Genomic DNA, 14,132 nt, shown 5'->3' with positions numbered 1-14,132 from the left:
ATGAGAGAATTGATAGGAGTAAACTAATATGGTCTGAACAAGTAAAGAGGATGGGGAAGGAAAGAATACCAAAACAGATGATGGAGATGAAGTTCAAGGGAAGAAGAGTGAGAGGGAGCCCATGAACAAGGTGGATTGATTCAATAAAGAGGGGTATAAGAAGGTGAAACCTGTACTGGGGAAAAGTGACGGAAGAGGAATGGTGGAAGGAGAGATGAAGGTGAAGAAGTGCTATAAATGCCCCGACCTGGCAGGAGCTGGATAAGGGGAAAGAAGGATGATGATGATCTCTGTGATATATAATATCTGTACGGAACATGACCCATCACGTTGAAGTTTATTTCAAATCCCATTAACTACTTTCACGGTATTGAGAGATGCCTAGGTATCTGAATTTTGTACCTTTTTGGGCCAGTAAATCTACCAACATGAGGTTGAGCATCAATCAATCAGTCAATCAATCTGAATTTAGGGCTGTTGGATTTTGTAGTAGGGACTAACCAAAGTCAAATTCATCAGTTCACCAGTGTCCCAAATAACTAACAATAGTGCTGGGTAATGGTGGGCTGCATCAATGTAAAATAAATTAATCAAAATTCACTGCCACTGGGAAAGTGTTAAGTGAATGAAATGAATATCAGGTAAATATTGATCCTTTTCTTACTCACAACTCGACGTGTTTATTTGCAATCGTCTTGCAACTAAAAGGTAAGAATAAATGAATATCATGTTAATATGAAATAAATAAATAAATAAATAAATAAATAAATAAATAAATAAATAAATAAATAAATAAATAAATAAATAAAATAAATAAAATGATTAAAACTAATAGTAAAAAATTAATGAAAGAAAGTCTCCACCTGTATAAAGAATATGCCTTTGTTAAAAATTTCAGATCTTGCGTGTGGTAGGTTTGGCTGCGCATCGTGCACATACAAACACTTCCGGATATCCTGGACTAAATATGTTTCCTTGTGACGGGGACCAAAAATAACTTCCATGGGCTAAAAATGGTTCCTTGATTTGTATTACCTATCTTATGTACGTTGCCTAGTGACAGTGAATCTATACATTTTAATCCTGGTGACAGTACATTGGATTGTTATATCCGAACACAGGTTTTCCGCCAGCAAATGCGAAAACGAATGCCATAGATTTGGCTGAGTACTACACGCACATATGCACATGCATGCACGCACTCTTCATTTTATTATTATAGATTTATAGATGGGTAAAAAATGAAGGAAGAATTTGTGTGTTCTAGACTATTGCCTCCTGTAACAACCTCAAATGAAATATTTTCAAAATTAGACCAATTTATGAAAATGAATGGTATAGAATGGAGTACATGTTCGTATTTATTCTGATGGAGCTCGTGCAATGACTGGAAAACATAGTGACGTTGCAAAATTAAAGTAGTGTCGCACAAGCAAAATGTGTACATTGTAGCATTCAGTATAATTTTAAAGTTTTTTGTCAAACACTACTGTAAATATAACACATATAACACTATAACATAGCTCTAAAAATATACCATTAAACAAAGAATGACATTTTTTGCTCTTGAAATAACATAATCAGATTCTATCAGATCACACTTTTTTAATTGATGAAAATTGTTTATAAATGTGGAAACATTTCAGTTCTGATTATACCCTTTAGTACCTGAAAATTAGAACTTATCTTAATGAAGTGCTCCAATAATACATCCTCTCTCCTTGCTACTCCAACAAAGAGTACGAATTGGAGTAATGCTTTGTCATTGGTGTAAGTCCAGCTGGCTACTTGTCGGTAACTTTCCATTACGGCATGTTCCTACTTTGAATTGTACTTTTAGCTTGATTTTGTTATTACTATTGTTATTCCTGTAACGGCATTTCCGTGGCTCACAGGGGATTAGGAAGCGCCTGGGTTGAATGGCTGGACAAGGAATTACTTAGAGCAACTTTTAATATAACAAATTTGGAAATTTTATTTCTTTCCTTTCCTTTTTCCTAGTTTAAAATTCAGAGATAGAAAATGTGAATAAATAACAAACAACAGAATAACTTATTAATGAGCTCGTCAGCTCTAACAATGTCTGGGACTTAGAAGTCCAGAATCAGGTACAAAACTTGATATAGTTAACAAGTTGTTAATTTACATTTACAGGAGCATTATTGCTCCAGGCAGTTACATATATTTTACAAGAGCAATGTTTGCTCCTAGCAGTTACATTACACAGGAGTCTAAGCTCCATAAAACCATGGTCTAACCTCACAGAGGCAAACAGTTTCTTTTAATAATAATGTTATTGGCTTTATGTCGCACTAACTACTTTTACGGTTCCCGGAGACACCGAGGTGCTGTAATTTTGTCCCGCAGAAGTTCTTTTACGTGCCAGTAAATCTACCGACATGAGGCTGATGTATTTGCGTACCTTCAAATACTACCAGACTGAGCCAGGATCAAACCTGCCAAGTTGGGGTCAGAAGGCCAGCGCCTCAACCGTCTGAGCCACTCAGCCTGGCAACAATTTCTTTTGACGCAATAAAAATTCCACTTCGCATTAAAGTGTTCATGCACATTTGCCCCGACGTGGGCTTATCCATTGCTCAACAGTTATATTAGTCATTGTTCCCAAAGGGAATTAACATAAGGAAATATTTACACTCTGAAATGAATAAATAGGGACATAATTGCCCATACTATATGGCCTTAATGGTAAAAGGAAAAGGTTGCACATATCCGGCCCTCAGACTTTGCGAAAAACCGAACATTTAAACCACCACTTTACAAAGTTACATTAAAAGAAAAATGGCTGAAACCTTCCTCGCAAACTATCCGCAGGCTCAATCACGTATGTAGGTAAATTCTGCCATTACCTTATGTCGCTGGATCTTCTTCAAGCAGGCCTTGCCCCTGCCTCCTAGCTCACATCAAGTCACACTCCTCAGCACTGGCGCAATTCAGACAAGACATCCCTTAAGTGCCCTGCTTTTATAGTGCCATAAAGGGAGGCTTCCAGAACACTTTGGTGATTGGTTGAATTCCTGTACATACCACCAGATTTAATTGGTTAGAGAACATATTTACCAGTATCTGATAGGTTGATTACAGTCGAGGAGGAACCAGCTGAAGTGTTGACAACTTTGGTACATAAAAAACGCAATCCTCAGAAAAGGGTTTACCAACTCCAAAAATAATTATTACTGTATTAATTAGTTTCTACTCCAAGAGGGTGCAAGCAAATCGATGGTAGACACATCTAACTGGAGAAGACGAAAGTTTCTGGGAGTTCACTAGTTCAAGTCTGTTGACATAGATGGCCTTAGAGAAGGCATGCTGTTTAGTACCCCTGGTACAATTCCTATTATTATATTTTAATGTTTACAAAATTATATGGGTTTTTTAATGAGCATTTAATGGGATGGCTAGTTTATTGGTAATTTTTTGTTTTGTCATATCCTGGTACATTTTCTGATGCCATCATGCCATTAGTGAAAGTGTATTTGTAGTTTTTTTATTATTATGTATTAGGGAGTAATTGTAAGTTAATGATTGATGAAATAAAGGTATGAAATTGAATTGATTCATAAAGCCATTAGTGGAGTTCAGTAATGAGCTAGAGACGCGGGAAGAGCATTGTCTGCTGTGGCAACATGTGTGCTACGTTATTTTCACGCCACTTTTATTCTGTCCTTCTTGGTGTTATAAAACCAAACCCCATGGTGCAACAGCCCCAAAGGATCTTGGCCTACCAAGCGACCGCTGCTCAGCCTGAAGGCCTGCAGATTACGATGTATCGTGTGGTCAGCAAGACAAATCCTCTTGGCCGTTATTCTTGGCTTTCTAGACCGGGGCTGCCATCTCACTGTCAGGCAGCTCCTCGTTTGTAATCACGTAGGCTGAGTGGACCTCGAACGAGCCCTCGGAATCAGGTAAAAATCCCTGACCTGGCCGGGAATCGAACCCGAAGCCCCCGGATAAGAGGCAGACACGCTACCCCTACACTGCAGGGCCGGATTCTTAGCGTTATAACCACACAAATTTCAAGTACTGTGAATGATTACGTAGAAGTGGATGAAGGTTTTCAGTAAGTGCACTGTCATCGACATCAAATTATTATTGTACTGTATGTTGTTTTATATTTATATTGAAGACACTTCAGTAATGCTCTATGAAGAAATATTTGTAAATTATAACGTAAATTATTTGAGCTAAATGTACTTTAATTTTAGAGTTGCCATATGGACACACTTGGCGCTTATACTCTGTGACATTGATCAAAGTATTTTTTTTCACCAGGAGAGGATTTTCACTTTTTTTTTTTTTTTTTTTTTTTTTTTTTGCTAGTTGCTTTACGTCGCACCGACTCAGATAGGTTTTATGGCGACGATGGGACAGGGAAGGGCCAGGAATGGGAAGGAAGCGGCCGTGGCCTTAATTAAGGTACAGCCCCAGCATTTGCCTGGTGTGAAAATGGGAAACCACGGAAAACCATTTTCAGGGCTGCCGACAGTGGGGTTCTAACCTACTATCTCCTGAATACTGGATACTGGCCGCACTTAAGCGACTGCAGCTATCGAGCTCGGTGGATTTTCACTTGCTGAAGGATTGGATATTATTTATAATCACATCACTGATGAAGATATTGATATGTTTGAAATCAAAATCTCTCCAGAAACAAAAAGCTGGATTGCAGAGAGGGAGCAGTAGATGTCAAATTGTACTATTTTATGGACAAAAGGAACACATTTTTACTATGAGAAGCCATCTTTTTCTCAAATTGAGATTTCTCTAGGTACATGTCTACAGTCAAAATTTTTGAGCAGTTTATTGACAGTGAACTAATCAACCACTTACTGGATGAAAAAAGGCGGTATGCTTATTTTTTAATTTTATGGATTGCAAGGTAACTGCAGGTGAAATATGCTGTTTTGTTGCTATTTTATTTGTTAGTGGTTATAATAACCTTCTATCTAAACAAAATTATTGGGACTCTTAACGATGACATGAAAAATGTAGCTATTTGGCAGGCCATGCAAAAAGATAGGTTACTTCAGATTTGTTTGCTTTCTGCACTGTGTAGACAAGAGCAAAATTGACAAAAATGACAAGGCCTGGAAAATCCTCTCCTTGTTGGAAATGATGAAAGAAAGATGCATTGATAATTTTGTTCCTGAAGAACATCTGGCATATGATGAATATATGGTCAAATATTTCAAATGTCATAACTGCAAAGAGTTTATTTGTGGAAAACCAATTAGATTTGGTTACAAGATATGGTGCCTAAATACTAAGGATGGTTATTTAGTAAATTTTGATTTGTACCAAGAGAAAGGTGCTAAATCAAAGATAGACTATGAAAAATTAGTTGCCAGAGCTCCAAGTCCCATACTTGTGTTGCTTGATGAATTGCCTGATGAAGATAAAAATCTGAAGTACTCACTTTACACAATTTGTTTTCTGGTGCAACACACTTTTAATTTCTAACATTCCGTGGGTACTCAGCCATAGGAACAGTTCGAGAAAACAATTCTGAAAGAATGTCCCTTGGTTAATAAGCTGATGTTTCTAATCAAATTTGATAATAAATTAGGGCAGTCAACTAAAGTTCAACATATGTCAATATAGACTATAAATTGAATGACATATTACATTGTAGTACAAATAGTTATTAGCAAGTCTTTTAATCCTAGTTTTAATTATTTTCACAAACATCGATGTATTAATATTTACCAGCGAGAATGAAGGAGGATGTTGTTGTTGTTGTTTGAGTCATCAGTCCATAGACTGGTTTGATGCAGCTCTCCGTGCCACCTTATCCTGTGCTAACCTTTTCATTTCTACGTATGTATTGCATCCTACATCTGCTCTAATCTGCTTGTTATATTCATATCTTGGTCTACCATATCTTGGTCTACCCCTACGGTTCTTACCACCTACACTTCTTTCAAAAACCAACTAAACAAGTCCTGGGTGTCTTAAGATGTGTCCTATAATTCCATCTCTTCTTCTTGTCAAATTTAGCCAAATCGATCTCCTCTCACCAATTCGATTCAGTATCTCTTCATTCGTGATTCGATCTATCCATCTCACCTTCAGCATTCTTCTGTAACACCACATTTCAAAAGCTTCTATCCTCTTTCTTTCTGAGCTAGTTATCGTCCATGTTTCACTTCCATACAATGCCACGCTACACACGAAAGTCTTTAAAAACGTCTTTCTAATTCCGATATCAATGTTTGAAGTGAGCAAATTTCTTTTCTTAAGAAAGCTCTTCCTTGCTTGTACTAGTCTGCATTTTATGTCCTCCTTACTTCTGCCATCGTTAGTTATTTTACTACCCAAGTAACAATATTCATCTACTTCCTTTAAGACTTCATTTCCTAATCTAATATTTCCTACATCACCTGCCTTCGTTCGACTGCAGTCCATTGCTTTTGTTTTGGACTTATTTATTTTCATCTTGTACTCCTTACCCAAGACTTCATCCATACCATTCAGCAACTTCTTGAGATCTTCTGCAGTCTCAGATAAAATAACAATATCATTGGCAAATCTCAAAGTTTTGATTTCCTCTCCTTGGACTGTGATTCCCTTTCCAAATTCCTCTTTGATTTCCTTTACTACCTGTTCTATGTAAACATTGAAAAGGAGAGAGGACAAACTGCAGCCTTGCCTCACTACTTTCTGGATTGCTGCTTCTTTTTCAAAGCCCTTGATTCTTATCACTGCGGACTGATTTTTATATAGATTGTAGATAATTCTTTGTTCTCGGTATCTGACCCTATCATCTTCAGAATCATAAATAGCTTGGTCCAATCAATATTATCGAATGCCTTTTCTAGATCTACGAATGCCATGTACGTGGGATTGTCCTTCTTGATTCGATTCTCTAAGATCAGACGTAAAGTCAGGATTGCTTCACGTGTTCCTACATTTCTTCTGAAGCCAAATTGATCTTCTCCCAACTCAGCTTCAACTTGTTTTTCCATTCTTCTGTAAATAATACATGTTAAAATTTTGCAGGGATGAGATACTAAACGAATGGTGCGCTAGTTTTCATACCTGTCAGCACCGGCTTTCTTGGGAATAGGTATAACAACATTCTGCCGAAAATTGGATGGGACTTCTCCTGTCTCATACATCTTACACACTAAATGAAATAACCTTGCCATGCTGGTTTCTCCTAAGGCAGTTAGTAATTCAGAGGGAATGTCATCAATTCCAGGTGCCTTGTTCCTATTTAGGTCGCTCACAGCTCTGTCAAACTCTGACCTGAAAATTGGGTCTCCCATTTCATCAGCGTCAACAGCCTCTTCATGTTCCAGAACCAAATTATCTACATCTTTACCTTGATACAACTGTTGGATATGCTCCTGCCATCTTTCTGCTTTGTCTTCTTTCCCTAGAAGTGGCTTTCCATCTGAGCTCTTAATATTCATAGACCTAGATTTCCTTTCTCCAAAGGTTTCCTTGATTATCCTGTATGCAACATCTACCTTTCCCAGAACCATACAGCCTTCAACATCCTTGCACTTCTCCTTCAGCCATTTTTCCTTAGCTACCTTGCACTTTCTATCCACTTGATTCTTTAATCACCTGTATTCTTTTCTGCCCTCTTCATTTCTAGCATTCTTGTATTTTCGTCGTTCATCAACAGGTCTAGTATCTCCTGAGTTATCCACTGATTCTTAGTTGATCTTTTCTTCCTTCCTAACATTTCTTCAGCAGCCCTACTGACTTCATTTTTCATTACTCTCCACTCTTCCTCTATAGTGTTTCCTTCAGCCTTTTCATTTAGTCCTTGTGCAACATATTCCTTGAAACAATCCCTCACACTCTTTTCTTTCAACTTGTCTAGATCCCATCTTTTTGCATTCTTTCCTTTCTTCAATTTCTTCAACTTCAGATGGCATTTCATGACCAACAAGTTGTGGTCAGAGTCCACGTCTGCTCCTGGGAAAGTTTTGCAATCCAACACCTGGTTTCTGAATCTCTGCCTAATCATAATGAAGTCTATTTGATACCTTCCAGTGTCTCCCGGTCTCGTCCATGTATACAGCCATCATTTGTGGTGTTTGAACCAAGTATTGGCAAGGACTAAATTATGATCAGTGCAGAATTCAACCAGCCAAGTTCCTCTTTCGTTCCTTTGTCCCAATCCAAATTCTCCTACTGTACTACCTTCTCTTCTTTGGCCTACCACTGCATTCCAGTCTCCCATCACAATTAGATTCTCGTCACCTTTTACATATTGTATTAAATCTTCTATCTCCTCATATATTCTTTTGATTTCTTCATCATCCGCTGAAGTAGTAGGCATATAGACCTGCACTATTGTGGTGGGCATTGGTTTGGTGTCTATCTTGACGACAATAATTCTTTCACTATGCTGGTTGTAGTAGCTTACCCGTTGCCCTATTTTCTTATTCATTATTAAACCAACTCCTGCATTTCCCCTGTTTGATTTTGTGTTGATAATTCGGTAGTCGCCTGACCAAAAATCTTGTTCTTCCTGCCAATGTACTTCACTTATACCAACTACATCTAACTTTAGCCTATCCATCTCCCTTTTCAGATTCTCTAACCTGTGTATGTGCAGTCTTCAGCCCTAAGGCTGGTTGGATCCTCAACAGCTCCGCCATCAGCTGTCATAGATGGCCTAGGCATCACTGAAGAGGCGTACTAGGGAAACGAGGAGTGAGGTAGTTTCTCGTTGCTTTCCTCACCAAGCCAGAAGTTGCTATTACATATCAGTCTGCCAAGCCCACTGAAATGCATGCACCAGCCCACCCTATGAGCAACATTTTCACACCATTCATAGCAGGGACTGGCTGCAGAAGGAATGGCATTACTAGCATCGCTCATACCTCAGTCACTTTCATATTGTCAAAGCCAAGGATAAGACAGAGACAGATCAATTAAAGTAACAAAATTGATCTAGCCCATACCAGAAGACATAGTGCACTGTAAACACTAAGTCCTGCCAGCAAAGGCAATTCTCTAACCTACCACAACGATTCAAACTTCTAACATTCCACGCTCCGACTCGCAGAATGTCAGTATCCGTCTTCCTGATGATCGCCCCCTCTCGTGTAATCCCCACCCGGAGATCCGAATGGGGGACTAGTTTACTTCCGGAATATTTTACCCGGGAGGAAGCCATCATCAGTACATCATTCATACAGAGAGAGCTGCATGTCCTCGGGAGGTTGTTACGGCTGTAGTTTCCTCGTTGCTTTCAGCCATGTAGCAGTATCAACACAGCTAAGCCATGTTGAGTATTATTACAAGGCCGTATCAGTCAATCATCTAGACTGCCGCCCTTGCAACTACCGAAAGGCTGCTACCCCTCCTTTCGATAAACCATTCGTTAGTCTGGTCTCTCAACAGATACCCATCCGATATGGTTGCACCTGCGGCTCGGCTATCTGCATCATTGGGACACGCAAGCCTCCCCACCGCGGCAAGGTCACATGGATGTAGGATGCTAAACGGTTTGTTTTGTCACCTATTCAGTACATATAAATTTTACAATTTAGGAATTTATTATTGATTCCACTTGAGACATGTTTCGCCCTTCATTGAGGGCATCATCAGTCAAATTATCTCCTCAAGGCAAAAATCAGGTACCAGGTTAGTAGTTGACATGCACAAATTAATACATATTATTAATACACATTACAAAAATTAAGTAAGAGAAACAGTTTTACAATAGTGATGGTTGAACGTATAGTTTTATAGAATAAGAAGTCAGCACCAATGCGTAAAATTAAAATAGTAGAGTTCGGCAGTGGTGCTCTGGAGAACAGTTGACACAATCGTAGGAAAATATAAAGTTTTAAAAATATTTACATTATAACAATCAAGGGAGAAAGGGTGTAGTGCTTGGCGTCAATGTTTGTAATCAAAAATTAATGTCAATGGTTGGTAACTATACAGTATTTACATTGTCCAATTGAACAGTTGAGAATTTTACAATTTATATACATATTTACACAAGAGCAGCTTGGTGAGCAAGGATATAAAAAAATCTAGTACCAAGTGCGTCCTGTTGTTTTAAAGGTTGGAAGAAGAATGTAGCATTGACATTTCAGAAATTTGCAGAGTGGTTTATCTTAGCTAAAATCACCGGGGGTAGGGAAATATTCCATAGCCAAATGAGGTTTATAGGCATCAAGCTAAAAGTTGTCTGGTTGCAGCACCGAGATCGGTATGGAGACTGGTCAGTGTGGATGGAGACTCATGGGTATTCAGTGCGTTTGAATGGCAACAATGATGACAGTTATTTGTAGGTAATTGCTTATTAGGAATATGTTGCGGGTTGAAACTTTCGCTTATTCTTTTAGTTGACTTCTGTAGCTTCGAATGGTATGTGAAGACATCGGTGTGAGATGCTGGTGAGATTAAATTGATATTATTCCGTGGAAAAAAGTATGACGGACCTCGGGATGAAGTTATTGTTTTTTGTTGCTGGTCTGGTGAAATAGAATAGAATTGCTTGTGTTGTGAACTGCAGTGGAGAGATTAGAATGTATACGGTAACTGCAGAGTCAGAGCGTTGTAGCTAGAATAAGGCATCTTCTCATTCTGACTGCGAAGAGGAGCCGTAGTGGCACGCCATATTCGTGCCGATGTGCGCTGGGTTCTGGCGTGTTGTTGAAAGTTTTATTGTATGAAGTGGAAGTTGTCTGATGTGTCGCTGAGAGGTAATTGTTGATGAGTATTGGTGGACTATGAAGGAGGCACAGTCGGTAATACGCACATGCGGTTGGCACTGCACCCTTTCTCCCTTGATTGTTATAATGTAAATTTTTTTTAAACTTTATATTTTCCTATGATTACGTCAACTGTTCTCCAGAGCACCACTGCTGAACTCTATTTTAATTTTACGCATTGGTGCTGACTTCTTATTCTATAAACCTATATGTTCAACCATCACTATTGTACAACTGTTTCTCTTACTTAATTTTTGTAATGTGTATTAATAATATGTATTAATTTGTGCATGTCAACTACTAACCAGGTACCTGATTTTTGCCTTGAGGAGATAATTTGACTGATGATGCCCTCAATGAAGGGCGAAACATGTCTCAAATGGAATCAATAATAAATTCCTAAATTGTAAAATTTATATGTATTGAACGGGTGACAAAACAAACCTTTTAGCATTCTACATTCAGTATCTTCAATACGGATAATAATGATTTTTATCACTTGCAAGGTCACATGGTTCGCAGAGGAGGATGAAGGAGGATAGATTCATATAAACTTTATATTTTAACAAATTATATGTTAAAAAATGGATATCATGTTAACTCTTCCGCCACCACGTTTTACTATATGTTTACCGGGCGAGTTGGCCGTGCGGTTAGGAGCGCGCAGCTGTGAGTTCGCATCCGGGAGTTAGTGCGTTCGAACCCCACTGCCGGCAGCCCTGAAGATGGTTTTCCATGGTTTCCCATTTTCACACCAGGCAAATGCTGGGGCTGTACCTTAATTAAGGCCACGGCCGCTTCCTTCCCATTCCTAGGCATTTCCTGTCCCATCATCGCCATAAGACCTATCTGTGTCGGAGCGACGTAAAGCAACTAGCAAAAAAAAACTATATATTTGTTCAACAAGTTTTAATGGATGCTAATTTGTATTTTAAGTTTATATTCATATTTATCTATTAAGCTGAAGATAGCCCAAAAAAGGGCTGAAACTAGTACTGAATAAAGTATATTCATGTAAATAGAGTTGTGTTTGTCGGGAGAGAAAATCTTTCCAATTCTTCTTTGTTATTGTAAATTCATCAGCACGGAAATGGAATAGCATCAGATTTGTCAGAATTCTTCATATCTAGCTATTCTTGAGGTGAAACAAAATGATCACATTTACTTCTTTTTAAATGAGGGTGTTTGCAGGTAAAAGAACTAACAAGGAACTTTTAAACAATGTTTTTTTTTTTAATTTTTTTTTTTACAATTTGCTTTATGTTGCACCGCATCTTATGGTGATGATTTGATAGGAAAGGCCTAGGAGTAGGAAGGTATTAGTCGTGGTCTTAATTAAGGTCAGCCCCAGCATTTGCCTGGTGTGAAAATGGGAAATCACAGAAAACCATCTTCAAGGCTGCCGACAGTGGGGTTCGAACCCACTATCTGCCGGATGCAAGCTCACAGCTACGCGCCCCTAACTGCATGGCCAACTCGCCCGGTTTTAAACAATGGAAATTTGTAAAAATTAATCTGAATACTTAATACTCTCATTGTGTTTATCCTGTAAAATAAATTATCTGCTTTGAAAGGGAGTTCAAAACAACCAGTACCGTGTTTACATATTTTCTTTCACAGAAAGTGTGTTTGTTTTTTGAGGATAAGCCACATAAAGTTTTGAAAAGATGTATACAAAATCATATGATAGAAAATCAACCTTTCTGCCACAATATAGGACAAGTATAAGATAGGTGTGCCATTTTCAAGATTATTCCTCAATTAATAGCAGAAATATTGAATGTTCTCTTAAATGTATCCTCTTTGGTGTATGAAGCACCTTAAATTCTGATTTTATTTTCCGTCTTTGTTAATTGTAATAAAGTTTTCCATTTTGTTGCAGGTTGAGAAGAACTCGCACCAGCTAATATATTTCCTCCTATTTCTACGGCTCTTCCCAATGACTCCAAACTGGCTCATCAATTTGGCTTCTCCTATTATGGGTGTTCCACTTCATTTGTTTTTTGTAACAGTTTTGATAGGTAATTTCTTCTATCTTAGAATTAATTTATTACTGTAATAATTATAATTATTTTGTGCTTTGTTTTTACTTTATGGGTTTTTGAGATACATAAATCAAACAGAATTAGTTTTATAAATCATTTTCTACCCAATGTGTAAAGGTATTTTTGTTAATGAAGCAACATGCCGTGTAAACTGGAGATGTTATGAATATATAAAGTATTAATATTATATGGTATTCTCTGCAGGTCTTATGCCATACAACTTCCTCTGTGTGCAAGCAGGAGAGATGTTAACAACTCTGACATCCCTTGATGATGTTTTCAGCTTGCGAACATTTGGGCAGTTAGCCTTGATGGCTGCTGTAGCCCTTGGTCCCAGTATCCTCCTCAAGAAGCCTGTTGAAGCTTGAAGATATTTTTACTGTTAACTCTAAAGGAAGGGCTGTATTCCATTTAAAATAAGATGTTAATCAGGCACTGATTTTAATTATAAATTATTTGTAAATACGTTTATAGGTTTTTGTGTATCATGTAGAAAAACTGTCTAAAGCAGGAATATATTTATGCATTCCATTTCACTTCTTATTTTCTTTTTAAATGAATATGTATGGAATGTGAAGACATATATGGTACCTGTCTAATAATCATCAGTCACTGTTTCATTTACATCCTCTTAAACATTCATCCAATGCAGGAGAACACTGTGTAGACTTTTGATATTTTCTCAAATAGTAATCTCATGGCTCGTTGATGGCCTGCAGTATAACCTTCTGTTAAGAAAAAGTCGTAATTCAAAAACAACCATTAAAAGTGGATGGTAGTCAAAGATCCTGAGTTATTTTACCTGGAAAGAATATAGATGAACACTGATGCTTATAACATACTGAATACATGAATATTAAAATTAACTGAGTTTCTTCTCGTCCATTGTTTGTCACCAAGAATTCAGTGTTGTAACATGAGTGCGAGGAAAGGAATAATAACTTCAAAGGCCTCTCGTAGGAGGTGGATTACAGATGTAGTAGAAATCAGAACCTTTCTATTGATAGATATTATTTCAGGGTATTGCTACATTTTTTCTTATAGAGTATAATATAAGAAATCATACTTTGTAATGTTTAAAAAATAAAAATTCATGTTTAAGGAGAGGATTCTGATTTATTTCAAAATTGCCTTTTAGCTTATTACATATAATACATTTTTTTTTTTCAAAACATGTTCAGAGTATGGTATGTTTTAATTTAAGCAGTCACTCAAGAGAACTAAATCATTTTTCAGGAGAAGGAGAAAAAATGAAAGAAGAAAACGAGAACACCCCTTTAGAGTCTCCCTAGTTTTATCCATATCAAATACCTTCCTCTCTTAATCTTTCAGAGTAGTTGAATTTAAATGAAAACTGGTAATTATAGATGGATTATTT

The 14,132-nt window shown here is 37.5% G+C and overlaps 1 protein-coding gene across 3 annotated transcripts in view; it reads left to right on the top strand.

Moving 5' to 3' along the window:
- Positions 1-13,860, top strand: part of LOC136857854 (transmembrane protein 41A-A) — a 94,124-nt gene extending 80,264 nt beyond the window's left edge. For all 3 annotated transcript variants that reach the window (XM_067136840.2, XM_067136839.2, XM_067136838.2), the window contains 2 exons: positions 12,592-12,730; positions 12,959-13,860. In XM_067136840.2, coding sequence (XP_066992941.1) covers positions 12,592-12,730; positions 12,959-13,122 — 303 coding nt within the window. In that variant the 3' untranslated portion in view covers positions 13,123-13,860. The remainder of the gene's footprint in view (positions 1-12,591; positions 12,731-12,958) is intronic.
- The last annotated feature ends 272 nt before the right edge of the window (positions 13,861-14,132 follow it).

Source organism: Anabrus simplex, chromosome 1 (assembly GCF_040414725.1).
Source record: "Anabrus simplex isolate iqAnaSimp1 chromosome 1, ASM4041472v1, whole genome shotgun sequence".
Classification (NCBI taxonomy): domain Eukaryota; kingdom Metazoa; phylum Arthropoda; class Insecta; order Orthoptera; family Tettigoniidae; genus Anabrus; species Anabrus simplex.
This window is presented reverse-complemented; position numbering and strand designations above follow the sequence as displayed.